The 23,480-nt window shown below is 41.1% G+C and overlaps 1 protein-coding gene across 3 annotated transcripts in view; it reads right to left on the reverse strand.

Moving 5' to 3' along the window:
* Nucleotides 1–23,480, reverse strand: part of Utrn (utrophin) — a 528,929-nt gene that overhangs the window by 327,794 nt on the left and 177,655 nt on the right. For all 3 annotated transcript variants that reach the window (XM_057761785.1, XM_057761787.1, XM_057761786.1), the window contains 7 exons: nt 22,317–22,529; nt 14,173–14,286; nt 13,181–13,336; nt 8,229–8,399; nt 6,063–6,242; nt 3,582–3,716; nt 1,367–1,516 (listed from right to left, as the gene is read on the reverse strand). In XM_057761785.1, coding sequence (XP_057617768.1) covers nt 1,367–1,516; nt 3,582–3,716; nt 6,063–6,242; nt 8,229–8,399; nt 13,181–13,336; nt 14,173–14,286; nt 22,317–22,529 — 1,119 coding nt within the window. The remainder of the gene's footprint in view (nt 1–1,366; nt 1,517–3,581; nt 3,717–6,062; nt 6,243–8,228; nt 8,400–13,180; nt 13,337–14,172; nt 14,287–22,316; nt 22,530–23,480) is intronic.

Below are 23,480 nucleotides of genomic sequence, written 5' to 3' on the forward strand. Positions count from 1 at the left end.
GGCAATTTTAAGAATCACCAATGCCTAGCCAAAAAATAATAACAATAATAATATGTAGTAAGGATGCCTATCAAGAGAATGAATATCTAAAAACTTTTTTCCTAAAATTGAGAACAGATTCTACAGGTGCACATGCGTCATGCCTCTAATTGCCTCACATCTTTGAATTATGCTCAGTGCTATTTATAGTCTGAATCTCAGCAGTTGTTATTCACTAATCTGTTAGAGCTATCTAACGGGCTGGAAAGATGGCTCAGTGGTTAAGAGCATTGCCTGCTCTTCCAAAGGTCTTGTGTTCAAATCCCAGCAACCACATGGTGGCTCACAACCATCTATAATGAGGTCTGGTGACCTCTTCTGACCTGTAGACAGAATATTGTATACTAAATAAATAAATAAATATAAAAAAAAGAGCTATCTAACTATCTCCCCAACCTTCTAAGAAAAGAACAACGCCCCTCCTCTTATCACTGATATGAACATGCATGTTGAGATACAACCTGGATATGAGCCAAGCGAAGTTGTTTTCAAACAGTTAGTAAATTCTGATGGCCCTGATAGTTCCTAGGATATAGATATAGGAGTTATTATTCTTTTTTTTTAGGTTTATTTAGTATGTATAATATTCCGTCTGCATGTTTGCCTGCATGCCAGAAGAGGGCATCAGATCTCATTATAGATGGTGTGAGCCGCCATGTGGTTGCTGGGAATTGAATTCAGGACCTCTGAAAGAGCAGCTGGTGCTCTTAATCTCTGAGCCATCTCTCCAGAGCCCCTTCCCCATTATTTTTAAATAGAACTATAATATGATTCTTGCAGAAAATAACATAATTCACAAAAAGAAATAGTAACAAGTACCTGGCAGGGGTGAGTGGGTATTGGGAATTTAACCCAGAGCCTTGTGCATGCTAGGCAAGCGCTTTCCCACAGGGCTGCATTCACTGACAAAGGTTTGTTGAGACAATGTGCTGCTATATAGCCTCAGTTGGCCTAGGATGTCCTATGCAGACCAGGCTGGCCTCAAGTTCGGAGATCTGCTTGCCTCTGCCGCTTAAGTGCTAGCATTAAAATCATGCACTACTATGCCAGGCCTGGCAATTTGGGTGTTTGTTTGTTATTCATCAAGTCTTGTGTGACCTAGAAATAAATATTAGTTCTATTCTACCATACTTATTTTAAAGTCCTCAAGCTCCCATCAATATTGGCTGTCTCCTTTAATGCCCACCACACCAAGGCCTTAACTACCCGGGACCAATTTAGAGATTACCAATGTGTAACCAGCATGGAAGCTCCAAGAGAGGGGAACTCTCTGCGGGTCAGCGCGTGCAGTAACTACCTAATCACACTGTGCATGTCTGGTTCTCACCAAGCGACTCAAATCTTCATATCGGCTGTTAAAAGCCTCCAGCTTCTCGCTGATGATATCATCCAGTATCCCACCGTCAATCAGAGTCTGCCCAAGTTCCCGGATTTGGGTGCGATTATCCGCTGGGTGACGCAAAACAGATTCCAGAGACTGCAACGGGGACAGTAAATAAATAAACAAACAAATAGTAATAATAATAATGAATTGTTATTTGGCAATAATAGTAATTATCATTATAACACATTTACTAAGTGAATCGAGAATTGCAAAATGCCATCATATTAAGACACACAGTAATTCTACTCTCTAAAAAATCCACCTAAGAAATAACAGCAAAAATTAAAGAAATAACTAATTCACAGAACTATCCACCACAGCATTAGCAAAATCATAAAACTAAAAACAAAGAAAATCTCTAGGAATATAAGTGATAATGTAATCCCATAACATAATTACAATAATTATTAATTTTATGAGAAATTCCCAGTGTGTATAAAGCTATGCTATACAAATAAAATTATTCCAAGTGTTATTCACTACATTAGCAAAATTAAAGACTCATTTTTCTAATTCATGATACAGAAATAGACTAAGTGTTTCTATGTATACAGTTTTATAGACATAAATCCAATTAACCTTATGGACTTAATATTGCTCCTGTTCTGCAGATAAGAAAATGGAAACATAGGAAGTTATGATTTGTCTGCATGTAGTAGTCAATTAAAAAAACAACAAAAACAAAAACAAAAAAGAATCTTAACTTTTTCCAAAGTGGTTAGGACTATGAGCCCTTTGACACGGTTTAGTGGCCTGAAGTATACATGCATAAAAGTAATAACGACACAAAAGGAGAAATACATAGAATGTTTAAGAGTGTGTATCATGGAGCTTGTTTCTACTTCTCTCCATTCTCTGGGTTTCTAGAATGTGTATTTACTCTCCTATGAGGAAAGCATCTTCGCGGTTTGTTTAACCGGTGTCCGCGGGTTTCTATAGCCTCCAACTTTGATAACTCTCCTCCTGCAGAGCATCCACCTCGGGAGTGGAGGTTCCCGGGACTGTCTCTGCCTTCCCGTCAACTGCTCATTCCATCTCCACTTTCCCTACCGCGTCTGCACAAGCATGTTCACGCTCACCCTCTTTTTCCTACACACACCAAGAGGTTATACTGTAGTTCATTTCAGAAGCAGTTTCCACAGTATCGTGTGCACTCATGGGCTGGAAACTGCTGAACAAGGAAGCCTGTGGGACATTTCTTGGTCCCAGGGATCTGAAGCCCTGTCTTGCTGTCTAGCTCCCACAGTGGGAACCCTTCAAAAATGTACATATCAGTCTGCTTTACCTTTAATATCTGAAGACAATGAGCTAGAAGTCACTTTAAGCATGATTCATGCCATATTCACAACTGAGAAGAAACACAACACTTTGTCCATGATGGTGAAAGAAACTGGACCCCACAAGTGAGCATTACAGTATCTAAAATGAACTCACACAGCCCCTGCCTTACAAGGCTGATAAAAGAGTGCCCATCGGCTAATGAGATGGCTCAGTGGGTAAAAAGGAGGTTGTCACCAAGCCTAACAACTGGAATTTAATCCCTGGGATCTAAGTGGTAGAAGGAGAGAAACAACGTTTGCAAGTTGTTCTCCCACCTCCACACACATCCTATGGTATGCACACATGGATAGATAGATAGATAGATAGATAGATAGATAGATAGATAGATAGATAGATAGATAGATAGATAGATGGACGGACAGACAGAAAGACAGACAGACAGACAGATACGTACATACATACATACATAGAAATACAATGATGGATGGATGGATAGATACATACATACATACATACATACATACATACATACATACATACATAGAAATACAAGAACGGATGGATTTATACAGATAGAGCGAGAGAGATAGAGAGATAGACAGACATGGATGGATGATATATAGAGAAAGAGAGAGATAGAGAGAGAGAGATGGGTAGATGGATATAGAAAGATAGATTGATACATACATACATACATGGATATAGATATATAGACAGACAGACAGACAGACAGACAGACAGACAGACAGATAGATAGATAGATAGATTAAATAGATAGAGATGTAGGTAGGCAGACAGGCAGGTAGACAGACAGACAGACAACACATCTGTCCTCATCACAGTGAAAATAACTGTGACTCGGACATCAGGTGCCAACCTCCAGAGCTTCGTGAACAGTATCTATCCTCTCAGGCAGGGCCTCTGTGCTCCTCACACGTTCCTCCAAAGTGTTCAACCAAGTGGTTTCCAGATCCAAATAGTGAAGCAGCTCCACCCAACAAGACCAGACCTCCTAAAGAACGAGAAGGGAACATTAAAACTGAATGAGAAGCCATGCCATATGTCATCCCTTCGATCAATAATAACTCCATTCCAGTGTGAGTAATACACAGCGGCTCAGAAACCGATGAAGCTGGAGCAGCAAATAAATGAAACAAAACTAAATCTGTCAATAAACTGGAGCAATTAAGGTGGAGGGGGAGGGGGATGGGAAAGAGGCTGTCTCACTTTCCATTCAAATGAATTCCGAGGACCTAGTTACATGTCAAAAAACAAACCTCTATAATCAATAGGGGTGAAAATCATAAAGCTATTGTTTTAATTTAAAGATAAGGGAAGAGCTGGAGACTAGGTCAATGGTCACAGTGCTTTCCTGACAGTCAAAGACCCTGGGTTCAATCCCCAGTACCTGCTACCACCCAATAAATAAATGGATAGATACATACATACATGTATACATACATACATACAGGAATGCAAATTTAAGACAAAAGATAAAGATTATTCGTGATACTTTTTATAGAAACTTAAGTCTTTTGGAACATACTCAATTCCAATTCCAAGATAACTGATGGGCGTAGATATCTCTGTAGGCTTGGTACTTCTTTCCAAGTAAATAAGGATACACCCATGTAAGAAGAGGGCCCCATTTTGCTACACAGTGAGTCACACAATAAACCTCTTTATCCATAGATTTTTTACATGGAGGCATTCATAGCAAAGAAATGGTTCAAGGTCCCTGGTTTCTGATGCACCGTCAATGCTGAGCCCTCACTGGGACGCTTTCTGGACATCTCATTGCTGCCCTGCTTCATGGTGATCCTGCAGCCCTGGGTCTACAGCATCAATCCCCCATTCCCACCTCTGTGCTCCAGTAGAGCACAGATAGGGTGGATGATGGGGTGGGCCAACACATAACCCTGGTTCTGGGCCTGGGTAATTGCAGGGTTGGTCAGCCCACCAGCTTTTCCCTGTCTTCGCCACCAGGATGAGCTCTCCAGCATTACCTGGCTAGTTCACCCCTCATCAGCGCAGAATTCTAATCTGTCCTCTTTAGAGCTCCTGACATAGTCCCATCCATACCCTATACAGGCTCTGCTTGCAGGAACAGGGCTCAGCAAGTATTTCTATAGAGGAGCAGAGAAAAGGTGTTTCGGATTTTAGGGGTTGACACCCAGGGTCTGTCACAGATTCATCTTTGGTGTGGGTAGGTAGGTGTTTTTATGCTGTTTTCAACCCTTTAGAAATACTCTTAACCAAACAAAAAGATACACAGTTCAGACATGAGGCCTCTGCCATATTTGCGGACTTTTGCTTCAAAAAAGAAGTTTTTATTTGCCCCCGCATTCCTCCAGCAGAAAGCATACTGAAGAATCTGCTCAGGTCTACGGGAGGGGAAGGGTGACAGAGAAGCACTCTCAGGATGCAGGCTCATCCCTAATCAAGGACCGTTCTTACTAATTGGTCTCAATTTCCATATTTATCTAAACACAAAGATGAGAGCTGGGCACGAAACTGTACACCTGCAATCCCAGCCCTTGGGTGGCAGAACTAGAAATAACCACTGCCAATATAAGGTCGGCCTGGTCAACACAGTGAGTTCCAGGCCTGCCAGGGCTACCTGGGAAGCCCCTGCCTCAAACACAATCACTCAGTAACGTAGGTGACAGGTAACAACTAAGGAATGAGTAAAGTTAGTTAAAATTCTTCCACTGCCATTATCATGCCTGCAGAAATCACCACAACACAATCACTAGTCTCAGGGTATGTTTCATTTACACTGTAGGAACTTGAAATGTTTCTTAAATCTTTCAACCAGATTTTTTTTTTTTGAAAAGCCATGAAAATGAGAGGCCACTTCATTAAAATATTCCAACAGAACAATCTATATCTTCCATCTAATAGGGGAAGATATTTACCAAAAATACAAAGAAAAATCAACATTTTTAAGTTCTTTTTCATCTCCAGTAAACTTTAGACACTACTCAAAATAAAAATTTGAATTCCCATCTGTGTAGTTAACCGGATTTAAAAAAAAAAAAAAAAAAACAGGCTAGATTCTTATAAAATGGGGATTTTGAGAATTAAAACAGACTCTTTGGCCCCTTCATAACATGAGAACACTGGTGAATACATAAAAATATCAAAATCTGAAAGGGATAAACTATTGCAAACAAATTTTCTAAGAAAGAAGCGGAGACAGACCTTGTTATCCTTTAAAAAAAACTTTCTTCTTTTTTAATCTACCTCATCCATAAAAATTACTTGGATAATTTAATGTTTGACAAAATAATGGAGTTTTATTTTTTTTAATAAGATAAGGAAATTCACATTGCATGGGAAGGAGGGAATCTCATACCTCTAGTGTGTGGCACTTTCCACGAATTCTATTACAGAGAAGTTGGTAGCTCTCCAGCACTATATTGAACTCCGATGTCAACTCCTGGCCACCAGAGGGCACCTTGGTGGCCAGCAGCTGGATGCTGTCCTTCAGAATCTTCACCCTCACCTCCTTCTGCAGCACGTCCTCTTTCGCCCTCTGTCCCCAGAAAAAGGCAACTTGAAACACGGCTCTCTTCTTAAATAATAATAATTGATGCAAAATTAAAACACCCAAATTCTTCTATCGGCCTGAGCAGAACGTTATTTAGCAAATGATATAGCCTGAGTTTCTCTGAAGGAAGAATGCTAAATATAAAAGCTCACTCCTCTAGATTCCAATGTGCATGTCCCATTCCCACAACATTTTCATTTGGTAACAGCAGACTTCACAGGCAAGCTATCTTCAACAGGGTTTACTGACAAGAAAGATTTTCAAATTCTGGGTGCAGAGTAAGGCTCTAAATGAACTCATTTTAACTGACCACTGGAGGTCTGAACACATTAAACTGAAATAAATAAACACCCTCAAATACGGCAGGATACTGTGGCAGAGGCATCCATTAAAAATGTTCCACAAATCCTTGTTTAAAAAAAAAAAACAAAAACTTTATCCTCCTAGAACATAGGTATATCCATCCTTCCGATAATGAACAGCACATCAAAGATGATGAAGTTCCACTGAACAACCTGATTCAGAAATAGCTGCCTCCTGGCTTTCTCTCTGTGCTCAAGGTGCTTGAGCTCATATGCAAGAAAATCCACCTGCAGCAGCAGCCTTCGGCGTGCGTTCCCTCTTAGCTCGCTTTACTGCTTAATGGATTTCAGCTTTCCCGGGGTGAGGGGACCATAATTAAGTGCAGACGCTTTTAAATTCCTAATGGCTGTTTTGAAGAATAAAAATAAACAGAGTGCTGTCCAATCAAAGATTTTAATCTCATCTTTCCCAGCTCTTAACTATAATGACTTTTAAGAACAGCACCAAACTACAATTCCAGCCGTGTGAGAGATAAATGCAGTAGTTATGCTTTATATAGTAGACAACCTTTAAAATATTGCCTATACTAAAAATATAAAAAAAAATCAAAAAGAGCTACATTAAAAAAATAGTGCAGTGCCGTACACAGCTTAAGTAAGTCTCTTTTTATGTGTACTGACTCAGAGAGAGCATGCGTGAGTATCACATAAAACCTCTTTTTAAAAATTATCTGCATAGAAAATGTTGCCCTAGATAGACTTTCGGGTGAGTTAGCTGTGAGGTAACATACAATGTTACTTGATATTTTGGAAAAAGAAGGGTGAGTCTTGTTGGAAGAGTAGTGGAGGCAATGTGGGACTGAGGTCCATTTCTTTCATTATATAAGAACAACTACTGCCACAGGAATAGAAGTTTCTGGAACCACAGCCTGACTTCAACTTATCCTCACCTTACCTTCCTTGTATACCCCCTGCCTCTTACTCTAAAGACACTCTGAGGTTCCAGTGTGGCCCCAAAACTGACTCTTTAACCCCTGCTTCCTGCTCTAAAAATGTTTTGAAGTTCCCGTGTGCCCCCGATACTGACTCTATAGCCCTGCCTCCTGCTCAGAGGGCATTCTGAGGTTCTTGTGTGCCCCCAGTACTGACTGAAGTCAAATGCAGTAGAACCAGGAGGACCTCCAACTAATTTGTGAAGAAGTGTCTTTTGCTCCTTACCAAAAATTATGCTTCCAGGAAACAGTGATAGAAGCTGTATGCCCCTGTGACTATAATTAACATCCCTAAATACACACTGAGAAAATACTAAAATGGTAAATATATATTCTAGGTGTTACTATGATAAAAAAGAAAAATTACAGTTTCTCTGCACAGCCATTCTTGGACAGTCTGAAGTCCTGTGTGGCTCCCCAAGACTATACCCTGCATGCCTGTCCCCAGGGACCTCATGGCATCAACTCTGGAGTGGATTTGAACCAGTGGACTGACGTCAGTCTCCTTTCCCAACTGGAATCACCACACCTGCTCTCCTGCTCATCTCATTCTTCTGAACTGAAAATCCTACTGTGAGCAGACTGGTCTATGTGGTTCTGTGTCTATGTGGTTCCGTGCGGTACAGTGGGCAGGCTGATTAGCATAAAGAGGCACTGGGAGGGGTAGAGGGCCTCACCTTCATTTCCTCCACAGCGCTCTCCAGCTCTTCCGGGGATTTGTACTCAAAGTCTCTCTCCAGGTACTCCTCTTCAGCCTGAGCCATCCACTCCTGCATCTCGGCCAAGTCCTTTTTCAAGTTCGTGGCTTTTTCCTGACTATCCGACAACTTACTTTTTTGAATAGCAATCTAGAAAGGAAAGCCACTGTGCTCAGTAAATAGATTTTAACACACTAACTGCCAAGTTCTACCCTTTAATATTTAAAGACGCTGCAATAAATTTCCAGTTTTATGTTTTAATATTCAAGTAAAACTTCTTAGACTTCCTTGCTGATGCTATGGAATGTAAGAAATTATGAAAATACAATAAATTCTAGACAGCATTTTCGACGTGAACCGAGCCTGAAAATAAATATCTTCTGGAACTTTGAAAACAGGGCTCACAGCTGGTGTTTGTTCTCCCTGGTACCCTGCTCAGCACCTTCCAGCACAGGGAAAGCTCGGCAGCAGGGAGGTGGCTTCTGCTTCCATTCCAGCTTGATTTATGACCCTTTAATTCCACATGTAGGCAATTAACCTGTAGCAATAAAGGCATACACACCCGCTGATTTTATTGCAACACTGTTTATTATCTAAAAAAAAGAAAAACAGGAAGCAGAATTCCCACTGTGTCCTCACATCTTAAAATAAGGGTGGAGCTGAGCATGGCCGCATACATTCCTTTAATCCCAGCACTTGTGAGGCAGAAGCAGGTGCATCTCTGTGAAGCAGGGGCCAGCCTTGTCCACAGAAAGAAGCCTGCTCTCAAAAATAAAGAGAAAATCGGGAGTGCAGAGAACTATTATACCAGGTGTCCATAGGATATTATCCTACAAAATGCTGGTTAGGAAGAAAAAGACACAGGCTGGAGAGATGGCTCAGCAGTTAAGAACACTGGCTGCTCTTCCAGAGGATGTGGGTTCTATTCCCCGCACCCACGTGGCAGCTCCCAACTGTCTGTAACTTTAACTCTAGTTCCAGGGGATCTGACACTCTACACACAACACACATACAGACAGACAAAGTACTAAGGCACATAAAATAAATTTGAAGAAAGTAGAAGATACGTTCGAAAATAGCTATTTAGCTGAATCTGGTTTAGTAACTTTGTGAGTTTCCCCAGAGGAGTCTGGGAATATTCTCAAAGTCCCCCACTAACGACAAACTGACTTCAGCTGGAAGAGCTGATCCCGTAGCACAGGAATAGTACAGCCTCGCCCTGACACGTCCAACCGCCTGCTCAAATTACATGTCACTGTGGAGGCCACCTCACCAGGGCTGCGTGACAGTAACCAGAAGCCAGGACAGGAATAAGAGTATGGGTTAAGGAACAGTTAGTGGCTTTCCTGTTCCCTCCCTCCAAACAGGCGCACAGGTCTGAAAATAGACAAGCAACTTTAGTGCAGGGCCCACCTCCCCTATGTGCTGTTGCTCTATCAAGAAGCCAAGCAGCACTGCTCCCACAATGGATGGTCAGCACTCTCACTTAGGCAGTTCTTACTAAAACTATGTACCTATATAATGTGTGTGTGTGTGTGTGTGTGTGTGTGTGTGTGTGTGTGTGTAATATAACCACATAAATGGAGACTTTGGGCCCACTTCCAGGAGGTTTCTGTTGTTTGTATTTTCTGAATAGCAGTCAATTCTAACATTTTAATAGGACCATAAAAATGTTGAAAATAAACCCACAAAATCATACCTGTATACTTTGTAGTTTAGCGCAGTGACAACTTCTTTCATAACAACATAGGTGAGATACATTCCTGTGTGTATCTCACCTTTGACATGCCTTTCTTTTAAGACTTATTTTTTTATTTTGTAGGAAGGCGTGTTTTGTCTGTATGTACACTTGTGTGGCCTGTGTGTCCCCATGGAACCAGAAGAGGGCATCAAGAGCCTCTGGAACTAGAGTTGCAGACTGTTAATAGCTATTGTGTCAGTGCTGGAAATAGAACCAGGGTTCTCTGCCAGAGCTGGAAGTTCTTTTAAATACTGAACTATTTCTCCAGCCCCAGACATACCTATTTTTGCTAACTACAATAAAAACTTCTTCAATGCATTTAATATTTTCACTAGTGACTGATACAGATTGTCTAGAACTGACCTAACTAAGTCGCTATTCGTACAACATGTAGATACTCCTTGCTGAAGACTCCTAAATTTTCTTTCCATGTTTCACATCAAATAGAATGCACAGCAGATTTCATACCGTAATGAATGAGGGAGTGAGCAAACGGGTGAAGATGGATGGGGAGAGATGATGGATGGGTGGATATATATGACAGATAATAGATAATGACGACAGATGACGGATGGGTGGAGATGCTGAAGGATGAAGGGTAGATGGATGAACGGATGGATACAGGGAGATAGGGGATAAATAGATGGATGGAAGCCAGAGCTGCTTGTTCCTCAATGTCACTTAAGAACCACATCCTCTGTTTACTTAGACAAAACCCCAGCTGCTTATAGATTATGAAGCAGATACAGAAATACAGATTTGGCTAGTGTATTCAATAATTTTATAAAGAGACTACTTGCTTAAGTTTGGTAATGGCATTTTGACTTTGTAATAATAGACTGTACTATAACATAGGATAATTTCAACTTCCTCTCTAAAGCACATTTTCACAGATAAAGGAAAAAATGTAATACAATACTAGGTATTGACAAATATTAGAACTGGCCCGTCACTTTAATTTTTCTCCACATTTAAACATGTTCAGAATGAAAAAGTTGGACCAAAACAAAAACAAAACATCAAGCAATGGCACCATAAGGTTTACCAACAGAAACAGTAGTCCAGCATGGTCTGCGGAATATGACAGAATTTCTCATTTTCCCCTCTTGTTTTCGCCACTGTCATTCATTCAGCTACATCTACACCACCATTATTTCCAAGGTGTCTGAGAAGGCAGAGACAACCTGCTGTGTGAGCCGTCACAACACTGACAAGCTCTCCTTGCACGGTAGTAAGCAGAGGTCTCTGATACATCCCTCAGAAGTGGTCCTCAGTCCCTACTCCTGTAAGCAGGCCTCACTTCCCAACTTACTCAAATTTTTTGCATCACACATTCTAAGGGAAATTGTTCTCCTCGGCATAAAGCACCCTGTACTATTTCTCACTGTTAGGTGATTAAAAAAAAAACAAAATAAAACAAAACTATCCACCTTCCACAACTCCAGGTCCCACCCTGTGTTTTTGGCTCTATTTCCCAAAGAAAGTGATTTCTCAAAATTGGTCATACTCAACCCCTTCCTTACTTCCCATTCCCTCCTCCACTGTCCAGTAACATTTTGTCCCCACCACCCCTGGGAATGTACTTTTCTCAGGGTAACCTAGTCAAAGTTAAAACTTGATTTTCAACTGGGCTAACCTGGCCCAAGGCATCACACACCCCTGGTTTTACTAACTTCTTTTACTCACTTTCTTCTGGTTCCCATACCCCAAGATGACTAAAAAATACAAAGCTAAAATTTTACAAAGAGAAAAAGAATTGCCATTTGCATGTGTGTGTGAAATTACCTCGGCCTTGATCCTTCCAAAAGGGGACTCATCACTTTACCTGCCCCCAGAAGTATCACCTCCTGAGTTCTTACATTCAAATAGAGAGTACCACAACCCAATGCTGACCCTTTGCCAATCTCCTGAGCGACCCTTGACCATTGCTTTTCCATCATGCATCATCCTCTACCCAAGCCCGGTCTGTTTCCAAGACAGGCCGCACATGGCATGCCTCATGACCTCAAAGGCAACCTCTCTTTTCGAGCCTGCAATAAATTAAGTGCTATCCCCGCTTCCCTACTTAGCTTTCCAAAGCAGACCATATACCTGAAAGTGGAAGAGACCTTAAGATATCACGTCTCTGCTCAAAACTCTCAAACTTGGGCAAGAGAGATAGCTCAGGTAAAGGCACTTGCAGCCATCCCTGGTGAACTAAATTCAATCACCTAGACCCACACACAATGGGAGAAGAGAACTGGTATGCACCAGTTATTCTTAACTTCTACATGCATCCATGGCATATGCACCCATACATTCATACACATGTTAATAACAAAGTTAGTAAATGTTAGAAAAGTCTCTCATACTAGCTGACATCACTCACAAAATGAAATCTAACATGTTTGTACCCATTGAATGCCTTTCACCACCTTCTGAACGTGGCTATTCCTACTTTCCATGTCACTAACTGCATTCATTCACAAGCTGTGGGGCCTTGGGTCCTCAATAAACACACCACACATACACCACAGCTGAGCTTTAGGACTGGAAACTCCCCCGACTACACGTTCTGGCCAACCTATTCGAAACAACAGCCACGTTCTCCTACCTCTTGGCTGCCCTCTCCGATAGTTCACCTGCCTCTCAGGAATGCAACCTTCTCAAGAGGAAGGAAAGCCTGGTCATTGCTGTGTCCCCAGGCACCCAAAGAGGCCTGGCCACAGACGATAATTAACAAAATACTAAACTGCAGCTGATGAATGAATATCGGCTGCCTAAAAGATTAATAGCTATAATTAGTAGATACCATACTCAAACGTCCTCAAGGCAAGAAAGGATCATAAATGAATGTGTGGAGCTGTATTTAAATAAGAAGGAAAAGGAAAAGTCCCGAATCCCACTGAGCAAGCAATATTCTTCTTTAACTTTAATATATATATGTGTGTGTATGTGTGTGTATACATACACATATGTACATACATATATACATACACATACATATACATACACGTTATATATGTATATAAATAATGCATATGTGTGTATGTGTACACAGATATATAAACTTGTGTGTGTATATATGCATATGCGCTCACACACACTTTATGTGTGTTTTATGCTTTCCTGTAAATGTCCTAGACCACTATCTTTAATTCTACTTTTCCTGGTCAAGAGAAGCCAGCTACAGTGAAGGCGAAAAGCTCACCTCTTTGCTGAATTTCTCCAGCTGAGCTTGGTAGTCCACTACTCGTCCATGGATCCAAGTCTTCACTCCAGTGACTGGACAACTTTGAAGATCAGTCTCTACTTCTCTCATGTTTTTGAGAGATGATTCGATCGTTTCGATTTCATTTGCAAATGTCTAAATATAGGAAGCAAGCCCATGTTGAGTCTACTCCCATGTAAGTGGATATCAGATTCACATCTATCTGCCCAGATCCTGAAGCTACTTCAAGGTCATATTGTCTGGGAGTCAGAAGTCTCAACCACTTAAAAGATACCTCATTTCAGAAATTTAAGACAGCCACTTGCTAAAAAAGATAGATTAGAAATACTTGAATTTCATTGGGAAACACTACTTTTAATTAATTTGGGGCAGTGGTTCTCAACCTGCGGGTTGCAATCCCTTTGGGAGTCACATATCGGCTATCCCGCATAGCAGGCTGTTTGCATTATGATTTAGAACAGTAGCAAACTTAGCCCAGCTAGGAAGTAGCAATGAAATAATTTTATGGCCGGGGATCACCACAACAAGAAGAGCTGGATTAAAGGATAGCAGAATTGGGAAGGCTGAGAACCACGGGTTTAGAAACACCCGATGACCTCATCAAGCATAAACCACATATAATAAAACTAGCAGATTTCATTTGTTAGACATCCTTCTCATAAAGGCTCATCAGGTGGCACACTCATGGTAATCTTCACATTAAGATCATCGCTGTAATAGAAGGGCAGCTCCTGAGGAAATAAATTGGCTTTTGTTCTCGTCACTAGTTCTATAACCACGGTCGACCATAAAATATCAGTTATCTGTCTGTCTTTTATTGGCTATAAAGCCAAAATAAAAGCTTTATGATAAAGGACACTTTATCTAGACTTCATATGCGCCATTCTTACAATTTTAATAACTCCAAAGGACAAAGAAGAAGAAGAAAATGTTATTTATTTGAATAGGAGTGCCAGACCAGCAGAACTCACAGCACATTGGTCAAGCTGCCGCTGTAGACCAGCCGCGTCTCCTTGGGCAGCCTGCTCTTTCCTTAGGAACTCTTTCACATCACCCGTCCACTTCTCAATGACCTCTGAGTCAGCCTGAATCGAACACAATAACAGAGGGGGATATTACTCAGTGACATTCAACCCACTACATCTCAAGATCTACTGCCATCAGGAAAAAAAAATGCTTCTCAAAAATTCAATAGCATCATTTTCATTTATTTCATTTCCTTTTTTAAGTCTCCTAACTTGAAAAATAAATCTTTAAAATGACAGCTTAGTAATAATTCCACAAGCCTCAAAACACTCTGGGGTGAACTATTTCTGTTTAAAGGTAAGCGTTATTTAGGACTAAGATTCAAATTACAAGAAAAAAATAGTATTCTAGTTATAATCAACTGAAAAGAAATCTTTTGTTTTAACCTAACCTAGAGCAATTGTTCTCTAAGGCTAGCTATTGAAGTAGGCGTAGATACACAGCCTCATAAAGGAAATATAATCTCCGACTTTTCATTCTTCTGTGAGATGACTCCTTCCTTGAAAACAGAACTAGTCACTGCCTACTTCAGATTTTTCAACAGTTCAAAGTTAGTGAGAACAAAGAGAAGGTCAACATTTCCTGGAAAAAGCAGACTTCAGAGAGGACACAGCATAGCTGTGGCTGTATTGAAGACAATGTTAGGCCCACTTGAACTTCAATACGGAAGCGATAGCCGTTTTCCCCCAAGGCCTCCCTTTCCGTCAGTGGTTAGCCTTGTAAATTTCTCTGGAATGTCTCCTTGAACTCTCTTCAGTTCTTTCTTGTTTACTCCTAGAAATAAAATCAACTTGCATGATGAAATTCAAAAGTGGCTACCATGTGTCTCCCTCGTCCTGGTATGATTAGGTATGGTAAGATCTTTAGTGATCTTTCTAGGGCAGTATAACCAGGAAATGCACAAACCATTCTGATCCACAGACTCTGGAAACAATAAAAATCACCTAATATTCCTATAATACTCCAAAAATAACTATTATTATTCTTATAAAGTTGGAATGAATCATAAAGATGGAACTTACCATCCAGCTGCTAAACTTATAAGACACCGCCTAAAATGGGTTTGGATTTTTCCCAATGTGCCTTTGTTCCATGCTTCTCTTGTGTTAAACTTGTTTGTTCTTAGATACATCAGCCATAAGATTAAGATTCACCGAAACCCCAATATTCTCAGTAATTACCTCAAAATAACCTTCCCCTCTCAAATATTGTTTAATTGATTGTTAATTTAACTATAGGACTTGATCACCATAAATATTAAATTTTTCTTTATTATGTTCACAATATCAGTTAAAAAAATAGACTAACAAAAATCCAACAGAATAATTCAAAGTTTAGGTTTTCCAGTCTCCTATCTACTTTCTCCTACTTGGAAATCTGACAGAGAAATATAATTTTCCATTGGGCACCTGGTTTTGACTTGGTTGGTTAGTTGGTTGGTTTAGATTGGGCTTCTGTTGTGTTTTAGGACTTTGCCAATTAAAATTTATAAACTAGTGGCACCGCTTTCCTAAAAATGTCATAATGACACCCATTGTGTATAATCAATAGATCCTAATAAAAGTAAAAGTGGGGCTGGAGAGACATCTCGGCAGATAAGAAACGGCTCTGTTCTCAGCATCCCCGTGCCCCAAGGGCACTCAGCTCAGTCACAAAGCACAGGAAAGAACTCTAAGAACAATACAGTTTCTCTCTCCACTTAAAACTCACACAGCTAAAGTACTTATGTTTCTGATCTCCAGTAGTGAATAAGGGTCTCTTGGCCTCTGTCCATGAACAAACACATGAATACACACACACACATGCACGCAGTTCTTTCAGGAACTTTCCTTCTTACAAATGAATTTAAGTTCCTCATAGAGTTTGGGAGACAACTCAGTTCATAAAGCACTTGCCTGTTAAGGATGGGAACCTGGATTTGAACTGCAGAGGCCACTGAAAAAGCACAGCATGAGGAGAAGAGCTTGTTTTCCAAATGCAGGGGAAACAGCTGGATTCCTGAGACCTGCTGGCCAGCTAGAACCACTAGATCTGGGAGCCCCAGGTCCCAGGGGGAGACCATGTTTCAAAAATAATCCATAGCATCTGGTCTCTACACACAGTCTCATGAGCACACACACATTCTCTCCGTCTTTCTGTTTATCTCTCCGTGTGTCTCTCTTTCACAGAGACACACACATACATATTACTAGTAAATTTCTAATTAAAAATGTCTGTAAAAAAATTAACAATAAGTCCTGGCCTAAGACAATAACTATTTCTCATTCCCAGTTTTATTCAATATTATTCAAGGAAAGATGAAACTGGAGGAACCTCAAACATCAAAGATTCTCCTTTGGGGTGGCCAAAACTTTACAAACATTGACCATCCCTGCAGAAGCTTCTTGAGAGGGCAACACCCTGTTTCAGGGTCACAGAGAAGGAATGTGGGGTCATGGAACCAGTTCCACACCTTACCCTGTCTCCCCCAAGCTGGAGCTAGAAGCATTTTAAAGCTTGGAAACTCTGGGCTCAGGAGTCTGAGACTGACTCCAGTACACAGCAGCCCCTCACACTTGACAACAGCTACATTCTTAGCATTCCTCTCTCTCTGCTCCCCCGTCAGCTGGAATGTCTGCTGATTTTGACGCCTTTAATTTCTACCCCAAGACACAGTGAAAAGCAGCTGCGGAAGAGGAATTAATGCAGTAATTTAAAGGCAAGGGCTTCCTACTTTGCTCAGTTCTGAGGCATTCCAGAGTCTGTAGGAAACACTACCTGGGGTTTCAACAGATACCAAAAGCCTGCTCAAAAGACTGCCAAAACAGTGCTGTGTCACAGAGATGAGGGCAAAGAATGAAACCACCCCATCAGCTTATCTAAACTCCTGACCCTAAATCCAGGCTGTGGAATTGCCCTGGACTGAATAAAAATGATGGCTGGGACAATATTTTAATCATTATATCAGGTTTATGTTCTCTAGACAAGTTAAATGAGCTAAATACGGATGTTATTCTTCTTTATTTTTATTCTGAAATACTTCCAAAATAATAATTTAAAGCCTGTTTCTTCACTGGCAGAGTCCCCAGCATGTACTTCCTGCAGTCTTAGGCGGAACACATTGGTTTGCTGAGTGAGTTTGAGCAACTGAAGGAAGAAGAATGAGCAGACAGCTGTGCGGACATCAGGGATGAGTGGGTGTTACACTATATGCTCCAAACTCACTCAAGAGGGGGCAGTGGGTCCGACACACCTACTGAGCATTTCATTCAGATCCCTGCATTCATATCCTCATTCACATCCTCTTACTTGCTGGGCACCCTGCAGAGTCCTGTCTTCAAAGAGCTCATTCTCTGGGAGGAAGGAGCAACACAGAGTTCTAAGCATGATAAAGCTCCCTAGGGTGCAGATGGGAGGACACAGTACAAGCCGGAAGTGTGAGTAATCTTCAGGCTGTGCTTTGGTGCTGAGCAACACTGAAGACTACTAGCAGAGTTTGTTCTTAGAGAATCAGCCGGGGGGGGGGGCGACATGCCCACTGTGCCAGCAGGTGCACGACACGTCTAGAAGAAGGCAGTGGTCCAGGGTGGTCCTCTGGGACCCATGATACTCTGCCAGCCTGATGTTGCTCACAGTGGGGACAGAGACATGTTAGACAGGAAGGAGCAGGGACTAAGTGATAAGGATGAAGATTTTACTCTGGTGAAGATGACCGGACCCCATGCAGAAGTCTCTGGCATCGGTGGGAAGACGAATTTCTAAGGTGAGAAATAAGAAGAGGAAGCGGAATGAAAGAGTGAAGGAATTGCTGGGCAGGAGGCTGTGGCAGGGTCTGCACACGGAGGGAAGAGCTGCAGGCGGTGTCCGCAGACCCAGGAGGCACACTATGCTTTGTGTGCACTTGGGGACAGACCGGTAATGCTCCAGGTAAATTCCACACTGTAGGGTCTTGAGTACAGGAAAGGAAATGATACAAAATATATCACAGTCCAAGTAACAGCCAAGATATTACTGCTGGGGATGAGAGAGTAAAAGGAGCTGAGAGAAACGAGCCCCCTTGGATTTTATTTTGTCCTCATGATTCATAAGAAAATCCTATCAGTAAAATCAATAACAAAAAAAAATGCCTGTTTCGTGTTTTTTAAAATGTCTTGCTGCCGGGAACGGAATGACTGTAAAACTACAAATGACCATTTCTGTTGTCAAGCACAGCAGAACAGAAGAATTTCAGCCCACATTTGTGCTTAGCACTCTATCGTTAGCCTGTACAAAAGGAATTAGTGGTGAAGACAAGGGAAATAACACCAAATGCCACAAAAATAAGAGGCAACTATGACAAACACAGAGAATTCCTCCCACAAACATCTCAGGGCTGAAGAGAGGAAGATAACATGTCAGTAAAAAGCAGATTGCAAACATTAACTCGACTTCTAGAGGTGCTCTATTCGTGAAAGGCTTTTTTTCTGAGAACTGGGCTTTATTCTCCAAGCTCTGCACTCTATTCGCCATTGGAAAGTCTGTATAAACTGGCAACAGGGCAACTCCACGGTACGGTTAAAGGAAGGTTTTTATGAAGCAGAGAATGTTTAAAGATCGGAGATTTGGGGATCATTTGTTTGGTGGGAGAAGTTGCTAAGATCTGTGAGCATTCAGAAACCTATGTATCATCCATGGCTATTAACTGAGCGGTACTGAGGCCCTCTGCAGCAAGACATAATGGAGTCTCTGAGACTGAGGAGGAAGAGATTAGAAAAGGAGGGCAAAGGTCGAAAGCAGGGAGGATTCCACTAAGCTCCAGGGGGTGCTGAGAGCATCTGGGAAGTCAGAGGAGAGACAAGCAGCTGAAGAGGCAGGTGGACTGCAGAATCTGAGTCAACTATGGTGTGCTACAGAAGTCAGCAGAAAAAAACGATCCGTGTCTTAGCAGAGTCAAACCAGCAGTTTGGTTTGGGTTAGAAGAGGCCCAGCCCCTTAGAAAAGGGGAGACTGAGTGAAAGAGTGGAGTGAGGAAACAGAGAGAGGAAGAGAAAGAATGGACCAAAACCAAAACAAATAAACAAAAAGCCTAGCTGAAATAGCAGTGTTGTAAGGAGAATGAGGTGTGGTGGCAGAAGGGAAGCTCCTGAGCTAGAGGGAGTTTAGAGTAGGGAGGGAGGTGAGAAGGGCTAGGATGCTAGGATGCTGGGATGCTAGGATGCTGGGATGCTGGGATGCTAGGATGCTGGGATGCATGGACCTTGAAGTGCACAGCAGGTGCTTGTGATGCTGAGTGAGCCTGGAGGCCAACATGCACTTTGCTATGCTAATAGGTACCACAGATAGACATCTGTCCCTTCTGCCTTTTGGAATTTGGGGTAATGGAATTTCTTTTGGATCTGACAGTCTTCCTCACCAGGATCTACTGTAATGTATTCTATAATATGGAAAAAAAATACAGATTCAAATTAGTAGTATTTATGAACTGTGTGTACATTAAAATCCCACATGGATTCACTGTAAATATAGCTGTCAGTAGGACAGGAAGTAGAAATGACACTAAGAATATTATTGGTAATGAGTATTTCTATATTGTTCGTTATCTGCCAATAGCAATCTTCGTGTATTATTTATATATATATGATTTAAAATGCATTTTAAAAATCAGAAATTTAGGATTTTTACCACCCATGGTAGCGTCCACAGTACATAATGAAGGCCAGTCTCAAGAAAATTAATTAATTAATTGAATTAAGCTAAACAAACAATTCCACTGCTTTATCCCTAAAAAAAGCCCATAAATTGGCAGGAAACCTAATAGCTGTTGGGGCTCACTGCTTTAAAGAACGAAGCTTACAAAACTAAAACATCCATCAGGACATGGGAAACGGAAAAGGCTGCCCTGTGAGTAACTATTTACTCCAATTGCCTTGAAACTCTGTGGGGACACTTCGAAGTCTTCCCTCAAGGATTAATGAGCAACGCCTCTGAAGCCACCAAGTGAGTGTCTTTAGACTTAAAGTCATGCATGTGTTTACTTAACAAAGTCGTACAATTAAAGAATGACTACAAACAACTGTCAGCAAGCTTGCTCCTAACCCACCAAAGAAAAACAAATAGGACATGAAACTCTGCTACTCTAATGTCAAATATTTGAATAGAGAGACCCATGTATTTGATGGGGAGTATCTTTAATATTTAGTATCATTAACACAATCTCAAACTGACCACTAAAAAACACTTATAATTGCAATATCTGCTGTGGGACAACGGTCTGTACCCTGTCACTTGTATTTTAAATAAATGCTGATTTGGCCAGTAGCCAGGCTGGAAGTGTAGGCGGGGCAACGAAGCAGAAAGAAAAGGCAGGGCAATGAGAATTCTGGGAAGAGGAAGAAGTCAATCTGCAGTTGTGATCCAGCCACAGAGGAAGGCAGACACAGAGCAAGCAAGATGGACTACCTCACCGAAAAAGGTACCAAGCTAACACAAACAAGAATTATGGGCTAATATAAGTTATAAGAGTTAATAAGAAGCCAGTTTATTATTAATGTAGGCCTCTATGTGTTTATTTGAGACTAAACGGCTGTGGGACCTGGTGGGACAGACTACCCAGCTAACAAATATTAGCAACAACAATGAAATAAATTCTAAAACTGGATTATGCTAAGCCCAAGACTCTCTTCTGTGTTTAAGAAGCAATTTTATTCTCTTGAAATTCCATATTCAAATACTGTCATACAATCCTCGTCAGTTTTAACATCAACTTGACACAGACAAGCATTAGAGATTCTCGACTGAGGGACAGGACAGATCAAACTGCCCTGTGGGCATGTCTGGGAGGAATAGTTTTGATGGTTAATTGACTTAGATGTAAGAGGGTGATTCTCTAGGCAGGTGATCTAGGGCTGTATATAAGAAGCCTGGTAAGCATAGTTCCAAGAGCAAGCCAGGAAGCCGTGTTCCTGTATGGTTTCTGCTTTTTAAGTTTTTTCTTGAGATCCTGCCGTTAACAAAATACTGTGACCAGAAGTACAACTGTCTCCTCCCCTAAGCTATTTTGGTCAGTGTATTTTAGCCACAGGAAAGAAACTAGAGCACAAACATTTAACTGACCCTAAAACAAACTTCTCAGGCATCACCCGTGAATTCCCCCAACTCTAGCTAAGATTGAAATTTGAAGGTATAGAAACAGATCACACAGCACGGATCAACCTTGAACCACTTACACTTGGGACTAAGTGCTTCTGCTTCTATGAGAGTCAACTTGTGTACTATAAAACAGCTAGCAGCATCCCTGGCTTACACCCCTCCAATGTCACCTGCCTACCCCACCCCTACACAATGGCTATGACATCCAAAACTGTCTTTAGACTAACACATGCCTTAGAGCTAAGGGGAGGGAGAGATCACTGTTTGTTGTGAATCATCAATAAGTCACCATGGGAACATCATCAAAAATTTTGCAGTCACAGACAAGTATAAGTCTCATATACACCACTGGAAAATGTACACATTCTGTGAGCACAGCAGAAGGTTGGAAAAGTTACTCACTTGTAGTAGAAACACTAAAGTCCTTAGCATGATAAGACCCTGATTTTAATCCCTACCCTGGTTTAAAGAGCAGATACAGTGGCATACATCTGTAACGTCAGCCCTTGAGAGGTGAAACTGAAGGATCAGAAGTTTAAGATCATCCTTGACTATATAGCAAGTTTTAGGCCAGTCTAGGATATGGAGAATTCCCCCAATGTCCCCTACTCCATTCTCTGCTACCTACTAGGTGAACTTCTTCCACTCCGACTAGTCACTGCTATACTTTGATGGCTGGTTCCTACACCACGTAGAACCCCAAGCTGAAACTCTATTTTAATCATTATTAAGCGATATATTCATCAAGGTCTAGTTCACCTCTACCAAGTAGCATTCTTTACAAAACCAAAGAAAAGCATGTGTCTACTGGCATATTAAAAGTATGCCTTTGATAAGCAACTTGTAAATCCCAACTTGAGCATATAATGAATGTGGGACCAGAAAGAATGCCAACTATTTAGAAAGAAGACATTCCAGGCTTACGTGATGATCACTGTGTGCCCTGAAACAAGCACAAACTCCTCTTGGCCTCTTGACTTACCTCAAAGTCTCTGAGTCTGGGGATGATTTCCTCAAGCAAATGTAAATCTCTGGAAACCTTGGCCTTTACTTTACTCCATCTCCCCTGGACATCATCAAATTTTTGTTTAAACTTTTTTCCCACGTCAGGAAGCACACTTTTCTCCAAAATCTTTGTTTCTTCTGAAAGTTTATGCAATGTAGGTTTGTGATTCTCAAGAACTTCATCAAGGGCCTAAAAAAGTTTCCTAAAATTAGAACTATACACAACAATATACCAATGTGCATCTGCACAAATGCAGTGATATGATATATATTGATGCACACACACATACACACAAGGCAACACATAATGCACATGCAGTGAAAACTGGGGAGGACAGAGATGTTACTCAAAAAACAATTTAAAAAAAAAAAACAGTCAATCAGAAAAGTCAGGGCTTTGTCTTAATGAGTTTGGTGAGGATGGCATAGTATATTCTGTACATTAAAAAAAACACCCGGAACAGAACACACAGTGTGCCAAGAACCCAAGGTCAAGCATTGGTCTCTTTTATCAGCTACAACAGCATAGAGACTTTACACCACTAAGAAAGAAGCAGGAAAGCAAATTAATCAACAAGAAACTTAGTATCAAATTCAGTGTGGCTTATAACCGCCAACCTCAGCACTAGGGAGGCTGAGGCAGGGGGACTGCACTCAGGTAGGGCCAGGTAACTATAGAATGAAACCCTGCCTCATAAAAAAGAAAAAAAGTCAGTCCAACTTCATTTTAGTTAGGAAAGATATTTAAAAGATTATGAACAGGTTCAGAATTTTATGTGACCTATAAGAAAATACATTTCCCCTAGTAATATTTAAGACCATATCGTTTATGGACCTCAGATAAATTGTTTTCAGTAATTGAGCTTCAAATTATAAATTCTTAGGCCTGCAGAATGGTTCAACAGATAAAGATACACAAGCCTGGAGGACCTCAATTCTCTCCCTGGAACTCAAGGTGAAAGAGAAAACCGAGTCGCCACAATTGTCCTCCAGGCTCAGTAACACCAACCTTTACAATAATATTATTATTAAATAGTAAACAATTTTTTTGGCTTTTTGAGACAGGGTTTCTCTGTAGGCTTGGAGACTATCCTGGAGCTCTCTCTGTTGGCCAGGCTGGCCTCGAATTTACAGAGATCCA

Source organism: Chionomys nivalis, chromosome 2, assembly GCF_950005125.1.
Source record: "Chionomys nivalis chromosome 2, mChiNiv1.1, whole genome shotgun sequence".
Classification (NCBI taxonomy): domain Eukaryota; kingdom Metazoa; phylum Chordata; class Mammalia; order Rodentia; family Cricetidae; genus Chionomys; species Chionomys nivalis.